Source organism: Neovison vison, chromosome 1 (assembly GCF_020171115.1).
Source record: "Neovison vison isolate M4711 chromosome 1, ASM_NN_V1, whole genome shotgun sequence".
NCBI lineage: Eukaryota > Metazoa > Chordata > Mammalia > Carnivora > Mustelidae > Neogale > Neogale vison.
In genome coordinates, this window is record NC_058091.1 from 95,500,352 (window position 1) to 95,511,833 (window position 11,482).

Genomic DNA, 11,482 nt, shown 5'->3' on the forward strand with positions numbered 1-11,482 from the left:
CAGCTGAGTTACACATTTAGTTTAGTTTACTTGCCTGTGCCTAGAGGCACAAAAGCTGTGTTTCTTTATATAAGAAGCGGTGAGCCTTAAGTAAAGAAATGAAAGACTAATAAAAATTCGTGGTACGCCCTTGGACGCTCTTAACATTGTTGTTCTCAAATATTTGTCTCAGGATATTTTTTCATTCTTAAAAATTACTAAAGACCTCAAGTAATCTTTATTTGGATATTATCTATCAATATTTACATATTAATTCATTTAGAAATAACCAACATATAACATGTTAACATATGCAACATTTTTATGAAAAATAATTATACTTTGCTAAAATAAAAAAATATATAATAAAACAGTTACTATTTTACATTTTTGCAAAACTAATATGTGGCTTCAGGGAAGACAGGTGGAGTTTATATCTGCTTCTACATTTAATCTGCTACAATATCACATATCATGTAGTTTCTGGGAAACAGTACTATAGACTTTTGAAAAAATGGAGGTGCAAAAGGCAGATAAAGTCTTAATACAATCATGAAAACAATTTAACCTGAAAGACCCCAGGAAGGGTAGTGACCCTGAAGAGTCCTTGGACCACACTCTGAGAAATGCTGTCACATTATGTATATAACAGACTCTGGTATAAAGAAGTATTCACCAATCAATAAACAATCTGAGGACAGAAGTCATGTTTTTCTCAAGGTTTTTTTTCCCCCCAACATATAAACTGGTTCTCAGCCTAGAGTAAAACTTAGCAACTAATTGCTTAGCTGACCAATTTTTGATCACCAAATTTAAGTACTTCATAAACTTCAGCTAAGCTTTTCCATACTTCTTTTTTAAGATTTATTTATTTGAGAGAGGGAGAGAGCACGAGTAGAAGGGGTTGAGGGAAAGGGAGAATCTCAAGCTGACTCCACGCTGAGCACAGAGCCCCACACCGAGCTGAATCTTAGGACCCCGAGATTACAACCTGAGCTGAAACTAAGAGTTAGATGCTCAACTGACTATACCACCCAGGTACCCCAAGCTTTTCTGTATTCTTCATACAACTTCATTAAGCTATTTTGAAACAGAAATGTTTTAAATAGCACTGTGCATTCCAAAACATTTATATTATGTAAGTGCAACAGAAAAAAAATGAAATGACTTACTTTTTAAAATGGAAAATTAAAAGAATAAAAGCTAATATGCCTGAAATAAGATGTTTATAATTTTAATTGTCAAAATTATAAACAAAATATGTCAGGTAATTGTGTTTTCTGAACAGCTGGAAACAAGATTCCTCTAACTTACCAAGAAGTAGTAAAATTTAATTCTGATTTTTAATCATCAACAGTAATAGCTTATTCTCTCATTATTACTCCAATAAAACGTTAAGAGGATCGAGGTATGACATTTATAAATACAGATTTATTTTATCATTAAATTTACTATACACTCATAAATTGGTCCTAAAAATTGTCTTATTATTAAGATAATCTCTGAGTCAATTTACTCACCTTGGTGCAAATTCATCAATTGTCAGACCAGCTTGGAGTCCAGTTCTACAATATTCCAACCCATCAGCTATAGTATAGGCCAGTTCCAGAATGGCATCAGCCCCTGCCTCCTGCATATGGTATCCACTAATTGAAATTGAATTAAATTTTGGCATGTGCTACATAAAATATTAAAAAAAAACAGTGAATAAAAATTTTAAAAAGTTCTATTAAACCCATTTTCTAAAAGACCATTATTTTAAAATGCTGTTCAACTTAGATATACAAAGTAGTCTTTAATGTTAACTGAAAATATTTAATGGTTACTTTGTTACATTTAATTCACTCCTCAATTTAAGTAGTGATTCAATGAACCATCATAAAAATTGCACCCTTTTTAAAAGTGAAAATGAACTTTTGGGACTTCATCAAGATCAAAAGCTTCTGCACAGCAAAGGAAATAGTTAACAAAACAAAGAAGCAACCCATGGAATGGGAGAAGATATTTGCAAATGACAGTACAGACAAAACATTGATATCCAGGATCCATAAAGAACGTATCAAATTCAACACACACAAAACAAACAATCATTATCAAAAAATGGGCGAAGATATGAACAGACACTTCTCCAATGAAGACATACAAATGGCTATCAGACACATGAAAAAATGTTCATCATCTCTAGCCAGCAGGGAGATTCAAATTAAAACCACATTGAGATACCACCTTACACCAGTTAGAATGGCCAAAATTAGCAAGACAGGAAACAACATGTGTTGGAGGGGATGTGGAGAAAGGGGAACCCTCTTACACTGTTGGTGAGAATGCAAGTTGGTACAGCCTCTTTGAAGAACAGTGTGGAGATTCCTCAAGAAATTAAAAATAGAGCTTCCCTATGACCCTTCAACTGCACTACTGGGTATTTACCCCAAAGACACAGATGTCATGAAAAGAAGGGCCATCTGTACCCCAATGTTTATAGCAGCAATGGCCATGGTCACCAAACTGTGGAAAGAACCAAGATGCCCTTCAACGGACGGTAAGGAAGATATGGTCCATATACACTATGGAGTATTATGCCTCTATCAGAAAGGATGAATACCCAACTTTTGTAGCAACATGGACAGGACTGGAAGAGATTATGCTGAGAGAAATAAGTCAAGCAGAGAGAGTCAAGTATCATATGGTTTCACTTATTTGTGGAGCACAACAAATAACATGGAGGACATAGGGAGATGGAGAGGAGATGGGAGTTGAGGGAAATTGGAAGGGGAGGTGAACCATGAGAGACTATGGACTCTGAAAAACAATCTCAGGGTTTTGAAACGGGGGGGTGGGAGGTTGGGGGAGCCAGGTGGAGGGTATTAAGGAGGGCACATATCGCATGGAGCACTGGGTGTGGCACAAAAACAATAAATATTGTTATGCTGAAAAGAAATAAAAACAACAACAAAAAAAAGTAAAATGTCACAGTCTTCATAAAAATTTTGTATTTTCTAATAAACATAAATATCTGAACGCCAGAAAAAAAAAAACTGCACCTGTTTTATTTTTCTAGTGAAAAAGAATCTGCACTAACCATTCCTTAGAGTCAAAGTTTAAATTCTGAAATTAGTTAGCTGAGGTTAGGAATGCAACCTTTAGTCTGAGAACTGAATAAGACATCTTTAATTCCAAACCAATGACTCCTCACAAGGTCCTAAGATCTCCTAAGTTTGGGCTAATCTGCTGAAGATATATAAATTTAAGTTTTATTTCCTTACTTGAATGAAGTCATTGAAGATGAATAAGTACATGGTGGGGGGGAGGGAAAAAGAAAATGATTCAATCCTTAGTACTATAGTTCTAAGGATTAGTACTAAGTACTATATATTGAAACAAAGCAGGATAAAATACATGGCTTAACAATCAAAGATTTCAATTTGATTTACTGTGACATTTTTAAAAAATTATTTAAATTCAATTAACATATAATGTATTTGTTTCAGAGGCAGAGGTCAGTGATTCATCGGTCTTACATAATACCCAGTGCTCATTACATCACCGGCCTTCCTTAATGTCCATTCCCCAGTTACACCAGCCTCCTAACCCTCTCCTCTCCAGCAACCCTCAGTTTGTTTCCTATGCTTAAGAGTCTCTCACGGTTTGTCTCCCTCTCTGATTTCGTCATTTTATGTTTACCTCTCTTCCCCTATGATCCTCTGCTTTGTTTCTTAAATTCTACATATCAGTAAGATCATATAACTGTCTTTCTCTGACTGACTTATTTTGCTTAAAATAAAAAATAAATTTCTGACTTTTAATGCTAAGCCTATCCTGGACAGTTTTTTTCTACCAAAATCACCAAGTGAATGGTATTTCAGGGGGCACCTGGCTGGCTCAGTAGATGGTACATGAGACTCTTGATCTTGGGGTTGTAAGTTTGAGCCCCACATTGGGTAAAGGGATTACTTAGAAAAACAAAATAAAAAGATTTAAAAAAAGAATATGGTATTTCCACCATTCTCCTAAAACTTATTAGGTAGGGGACATATCACACATATTATTATTTTTTTATTTTTATAAATTATTATCCTTCCCAAGAGCTGGCCAAACATCAAATAATAAAAACTAGTTCACCGAAACCAATATGGTAATAAAGAACATGGGCTCTAGAGTCAGAATGATCAAAGTCTAGCTGTGTCACTTAGCTAGCCACATTTAGGCAAGTTTCTCACCCTTGTTATTTCTTGGCTTCCTAAAGTATAAAATAGAAGTAATAATTATGCCTTCCTCATGGAGTTTTGTAGGATTTAATGAAACGATTCACCTAAACCACTTAGCATTATGCCAGCATGTAATAAGTGTTACTTGTTGCTAATATATGTTATAGATCTATAATTTATATTTTGAATATTTTTATTTATAATTAACCAAAAGCACCTAAAAAATGTTCCACAGCAAAAACAATAAGGGGATTGAATTCCATGGAATTGAGAGACTACTTGAGTATATGCAATTTATAAATAAGAAGCAATAAAACAAACAGGTGCTTCTCTATAGAGAGGAGTCCAGCAAAATGTCTTTAAAAATAATAGAAATACTGGAATATTGGAATATTATTCAGCCTTAAAAAGGAGGTTAATTGTGACACATACTATAACATGGATAAACCCTGAGGACACTATGCTAAATGAAATAAGCCAGTCACAAAAATACAAATATTGTATGATTCCACTTAATATAAGAGAGCTAGAGTAGTCAAATTCACAGAGCTAGGAAGTGGAAAAGATAGTTTCTAGGAGCTGAAGGGAGAGGAGGCGGGGGAGTTATTATTTAACAGGTACAGAGTTTCAGTTCTGCAAGATGCAAAGAATTGTGGAGATGGATGGTGGTGATGGCTGCACAACAGTATGACTGTATTTAATGCCACTGACCTGTACACTTCAAAACAGTGAAGATGGCAGATTTTATGTTATGTGTATTTTGATACAATTAAATTTAAAAAAAATATAAAGGTTGACAGTTCACAAAGTACTTCAGTATAACATTATTAGATCAGTATATGAAACCAGCACTTTTATCACTTATGTGAAGGATTATATAAGGCAATTTCGAGCTTCAAGATGACATTAGGAGCTTTCAAAAGGTGAAATGCCAAAGTACGTAACAGCACAAACTGTATAAATTGCTACTAGCTACTCAATTCTCCACTCTCCTCTTGTAACATCTGAACCATAAATACAGAGTGTCACTGTACAAGGACTGTACTTACAATCTTCTCTCACTACTATGGGTGTCCACTGAGATACAACTGGGATTAGGGTTTCTTCCTTCTGGAAATTTACCTTAAATCAGAGGAGCTGGGTCCTTCTGCTACCCCAAACACACACATCCAGCCCACCCACTTCCTCAACCCTAAGCTGGCATACTAACAACAAGGAGAGCTTGAGCCTTTGCCATGAAATAATATAGTCTAACGTCAAGGTAAGTTAAGAAAAAAAGAGCATTGCCAGCAAGAAGCAAAATGTAAGTGATGGGGGAAAATACATAGTAATTACTCAGAGGGATTTCCCCATGGAGGGATTGCTATTAATAGGAACACTGTAAGATCCTTCTTTTCCCACCTAATTCAGGGGTGAAATACCAGGGATCTCACTATAGATGGCAGATACAAGTGATATCTTACTAAGCTGATATTTTGATCCCCTACAGTCTGGCACCAATGCATACTTCATAACTGAGTATGAATTCTGGAAAGAAATAAAAAAGTGTAATTTATGAGTCCTCTTTCATTCTAACAATTATCAGAAGATAAAAATTTTAATAAAGAAAATACAGTAAATGTCTAATACCCAGATTCCTATAGATAAAAACAAGAGTATAAAATGAGTACATTAAAAAGAAAAAAATACAAACTGACAACACACATACATATAAAACCTTCATACTAAAGTTTATACTAAAACTATGATTCAGACTCACTTATCAAATTCAAATTAGGTTATGATATTTTATAAAAAATTCCTACATCGAAAGAAGTAAAGCAAAACCCATAAGAAGCAGAAAATACCTGTGCTGTATATTGGAAGATGTCAGCAATAATTCTCATGGATGGTTCTGGAGGAAAAATGTAAGTATTTCTGACCATAAACTCTTTCAGTATATCATTCTGAATGGTACCAGTAAGTTTCTCTTTAGGTACACCTTGTTCTTCTCCAGTTACTATAAAAGTTGCAAGAACTGGAATAACTGCTCCATTCATGGTCATGGAAACTGACATTTTTTCTAAAGGAATTCCATCAAAAAGAATTTTGGTATCTTCCACGGTGTCAATAGCAACTCCAGCCATTCCAACATCACCACGAACTCGAGGGTTGTCTGAATCATATCCACGATGTGTTGCCAGATCAAAGGCAACTGATAATCCCTGCTGACCAGCTAAATACATAAAGAAAAACAATTAGGATTAAGGAGTGTGACATCAAAGCAAACTGATTTACATTAACACTACTAAAGTATTGATTCATCTCATCATTGTATACTTATATAACAGCCATTTTTATACTCATACACATCAAAACAAATTAATGAAAGGTACTTCATTTCCTAAGCTATTTCCCATGTGGTAAAATGCACAAATTTAGTTGCAGAACAGAAAATATAAACCATCTCACTTTTCTCAGGTCTGAGGACTTTTTTAACTTAGCATTTTTTTTGAATAACTGAAAGTTTGTACCTCTTAATCACCTTCACCTATTCTGCCCTTATCTTAACAATTTCAGTTAGAAATATTTTTTAAGATTCTTGAAAAGATTTGACTGTTTACAAATACTTACCATAATTTGGTATGCTTATTTATTTTCATTTTTGTATTTAATATGGTAATAACAAGATGTCTTGGCTCTTCAAATATCTTGGGAAACAGAATTAGGAACACCATGCCAAAAACTAAAATAGTCTACACTAAATATAAGATCAATACTCCATGTGCAATATAAATTTATAAATCCTCAAATTTAGCATTCAAACAACATGATTTTAATACAGACCAGAGAGAAGAAATAGTAGTTAAATATAATTTTCTGAGACAAGAATGCCAGACTGCATTAAATATATTCGTACATTATCATTTATTACTTTATTTGGGCATCTTTTAAGCCATTTTCCCCTTCAATTCCTATATTAACAATGTTAACTAAAAGCTTCTCAAAGAAAAAACCAAGGTCTGTTTTTATCATACAATTTCACCTAATTCCTTTTACATAATATACATTTTTAAAAGATCTATTTATTATTTATTTATTTACTTGAGTAGAGGAGATGCTGCTAGTTTATACACTGATCTGACATTAGAGGTATATATTCCTGATACCCAGCACAGTGTTACACTAAGTGAGGCAGAGTCTTTTTTAAGTAGACTCCGTGCTGAGCGCAAAATCCACCTGACACAGGGTTTGATCTCAAGACCCTCAGATCATGAACTGAGACAAAACCAAGACTCGGATGCTCAACTGACTGTGCCACCCAGATGTCCCCATATCCTGCATGTTAATTGCTGGCATTTAAGAATTTAACAACTTAATCTGGCTCATCCATCCTTTTGACCACAGAAGTTGAAAAACATTCATCTTTTTCCAAAGTACAGTCTTGACTACAAAATTAATAAAGTGACTATCTTTAAACAGATTAAACAGTCTCCCTTAAAAAGAAGCCAAGAACAGGAAATGATTATAAAATACTATGTGTTGCATTAAAATCTCACCCTTAATATTGTCTTTATAGAACTTATTGCTTTCTTCCACAGTACTAAAACCAGCATACTGGCGGATGGTCCAGGGCCTAAAGGTGTACATGGTGGGATATGGTCCACGTGTGAATGGCTTCACTCCTGGAAGTTCTTCAGGAAAGTCTTTGGTATCCCTGCTAGAATATAAAGGCTTTATGGAGATCCCTTCTGGAGTGTGCCATGTTAAGTCTTCTGGGTTTTTGCCTTTCAACTGCTTTTTAGCCAGGGCAGCCCATTCTGGATGAAGGGGTTGTCGCTGATGCAGAAGTCGCCGCCACATAACCCTGGATCCTGGTGACTCTTTGAGCTGCTTCAGGTGGTGTGGTGAAAGTAAAAGAAGCCGAGTCTTAGCCCTCAACATGATGGAGCATGAAAAACACTCAAAAGGAACAAGAACTGGCCTAGAAAAAGAAGCAGAGTATACATGTATTTACGAAAGGCAAATGGGAACTACTGCTGAGAAGGCAACCAAGGCGGTATTTTAGTATTATTTCATCCCTTCTCCTTTTCTGGTTTCTATACCTGATGTTTTAGAACTTTGGCCCGTCTTCCCCACAACCATTATCAATGTTCTAGTCTTCTTCCTCAATACTTTCTTGGCTGGTTTTACTGGATAGTCTTAGGCCCTCTAATCCATTCCACACACTGACACCAATGCAAATATGACCATGCCACACTTCACACTTCACATTTTAAAGGTTCTGCAGTATGTACAGGATAAAATACAGCCTCCTAATTTTTTCATTGAAAATATTTGTACACCTGTTTTATGACAGGCATTGTGCTGGGTGCTGGAGAAAAAAGTGATGAACAAGACAAACAGGCATTCAAGGCCTCTATGACCTGATCTCTGTATACCTTTCAGACTCATAACTGCTTTTGTCCTCTATACATTTTGTTCTAGAAATACTGCATAACCTACAGCTCCCTGCATATATCAAAGTTCTGTGACTTGCTCTTTCATCTACCTAGAATGTTTTTCTTTGGCTAATGTGGCTAAGGCATCATCTCCAATACACAGGGTTGTCCATGTGCCCAGCACTGCTGTATGAACTGTACACAGAGTAGCAATTTTAATCCTCACACCACTACCAAGACCAGTACTAACAGTATCCCCATTTTACAGATGAGGAAACTAAGACACAGAAGAGTCAGCATTCAAGAGTCCTTGAATTTAAATAATATACTCACAGCTTCTCCCTGAATTCACAAGTTGGGCTAAATGGGCTCTTCAGTAATCTATGCCCCAGCACTGTTTCTCTGTTTACACATCTGTCATCTCCCACACTACAATACATTAGAACATTGTTCTTTTATGTTTATTTGAAATACATTTAAGATGCATTTTATATTTATACAAATATACGTATAAAATTTTATATAAATATATATGTATATATTTTTCTGCTAGTTTATACACTGATCTGACATTAGAAGTGTATATTCCTGATCACTAGCACAGCGTTACACTAAGTGACTAGGTCTGATTTCATCATTTTACAGATATAGAAATTAAGATCCAGAGAAATAAAGGAATAAAGAAACTTAAACAAAATTCCATTCTTCATCTGAATTACTAAATACATGTCAAAGTCATAAGCCTCAACATATAGAGCCTAGGATTTTAAAAGATTTTGAGATGCAAATTCTATCAATATATTCATCATGCCATATAATGTATAAAGTTTTAAGTAAAGTGAGCTTAAAATTGTATTTTCCTTACCATATCCTACCTATCAATTTAATGAAACTTAAAGAAACATAAGAATACCCAACATTTGTTAGGGGATTATGAAACAAAAGACATAAACCATTGGTGGGAATATTAACTGCCATTACTACTTTGGAAAGCAAATTGGTAGTATCTACAAAAAGTGTCAGAATGGATTATGCCCTTCCACTGAGGAACTCCTGAGAAAGTTACTGTGTAAAAATAAATGTTTCCTATAGTTTTACTTGTAATAAAGAAAATTTAGAAACATCTTCAATGTCTAACAATGTAGGAGTAAGTGAATAGTCTATACAAGTGATAGAATTTTCATGTAGCTATTAAAATATATTTAGGAAATAGACAAAACTAATCTTTAATGGCAGAAGTCAGAAGAGTGGTTACTTATGGTGGCTAGTACAGAAAGGGAGTGAGAGGTGCTTTGGGGTGATAGTCTTCATCCAAATGGTAATTATAAAGATGTACTAAGTTTGTGGAAATTCATCAAAATGTACAATTGTCATATGTACACTTCTCTGTCAATATATTATACCTAAGTCAAATTTAAAATATGTTCTGCATAGTTTAAAAAGGAGATAGGCTCAAAAAAGTATTCAGTAAAAGAATCAGGATAAAACACTGTAAATGCAGTATGTTCAACTGGGTAAAAAGTACACAGAACAAACTCTAAACAGAAATACAACAAGACAATTGCCATTACTCTTTCAAAGTTACTGTGATTTTTATTCTATCATATCCATAGGGTCCTTGTCATCCATCTTCTTGCAAGCATAAACTACATGTACTAGCTTAAAAAGTAGGCGAGAAAAATAATACATGATTGAACATTACAGTGGTTTTGTTAGATTCGTAGACAGGACATATTACACTCATCTCCACAAAATACTGGTTCCCTGAATCTGGACAAATGATAGGAAAGAGCCCTCTATTAGGTGACTTCCGGAAAATCACATGGCAAATTGGTAAAGGCCGAAAATAGCATTTTAGGTAAGAACACAACTACTCTTGGTAGCAACAGGACTTCTGAATTTTCTCGGAAGACCCATGAAAATGCTTCAAGTATCCAAAGAAGCAAAATGTAAAAAAATACAGTTACTGACGATTAGAATGTGTTAAAGAATAATGATGAAGCTCACACCCACAGTCCCCCCAATATGGGTAAAATATCTATAGTTCTGAATCAAATAACTTTTCAAATAATGTGGTTTCACATTAATCCTGCAGGAAACGTTAGCCACCTCCAATGTTCAGCCAGTGTGGGTTGGAGATGACAACATCTTGAGCTCTTTCAAGATAAAACAGAACAAGTTAGTAATTTAGTTTTATGTCAGTTTAGACCTGTCTTTCCTATTTTCACCTCTCACTCTTAACCTCTACCTGTATACAGAAAGTCACCTTCAGTCCTGCCACCTCTTACCAAAAAAAACCCTCACAGTAACAAGAGCCGCAGCCTAGAGCGGAGGCGGCGGTGGAGCCAGAGCACCCCTGTGTAATCTTGCAAGCCCACTCTGCCTAGCGGAACCTCGGGTTGTTGGGGTGACCAGGGAGGATGGCGACACGGCCTTTAGGCGAATCTTCTTTCCAGCAGTACTTCCCAATTCCCATACACCACGCTAAAAGTGAGGGGTCCGTGGAGAATCTAAACCCAAGGAGAAGGCAGAGGAGGGGTGGGTGCCGTCACGGTGGGAAGCTAAATAAGGAAGTTGGGAAGAGAAAAAGGACAGGCTCAGAGGACAGGGTAAGTGGGGAGAGGAGCCAGAAGAACGGAGCGAACTGAAGGACTGACGTATCCCGAGGTGCACATTTTACTCACTGGCCGACCTGTCTTGGCCGTCGGCTGTGGGAGAAGGCGGCTGGACTTCCAAGACCCTAACCCTGCGAGGCAGAGGTCCACACAGCCCAGCTCCCCACTGAGCTGGCGCAAGAGCCAGCGCAGGAGTCAAGGGGCGTAGACCGACACCGCCCTCCCCGCAGCCAATCTCATCGCGCTCCCATGGGCGCGCTTC

General features: G+C 36.0%; 1 protein-coding gene across 4 annotated transcripts in view; it reads right to left on the reverse strand.

Annotated features, from left to right (window-relative positions):
- MMUT (methylmalonyl-CoA mutase) overlaps nucleotides 1–11,437 on the reverse strand; it is a 31,385-nt gene extending 19,948 nt beyond the window's left edge. The window contains exons 1-5 of one of the 4 annotated variants that reach the window (XM_044252530.1): nucleotides 11,298–11,437; nucleotides 8,939–9,034; nucleotides 7,724–8,148; nucleotides 6,032–6,399; nucleotides 1,500–1,657 (exon numbers count right to left, since the gene is read on the reverse strand). In XM_044252530.1, the coding sequence (XP_044108465.1) occupies nucleotides 1,500–1,657; nucleotides 6,032–6,399; nucleotides 7,724–8,108 (911 nt within the window). In that variant the 5' untranslated portion in view covers nucleotides 8,109–8,148; nucleotides 8,939–9,034; nucleotides 11,298–11,437. Of the gene's footprint in view, nucleotides 1–1,499; nucleotides 1,658–6,031; nucleotides 6,400–7,723; nucleotides 8,149–8,938; nucleotides 9,035–11,289 lie in introns of all 4 variants that reach the window. The other 3 variants (XM_044252522.1, XM_044252539.1, XM_044252514.1) reach the window with 3 other exon arrangements.
- Between the last annotated feature and the right edge of the window lie 45 nt (nucleotides 11,438–11,482).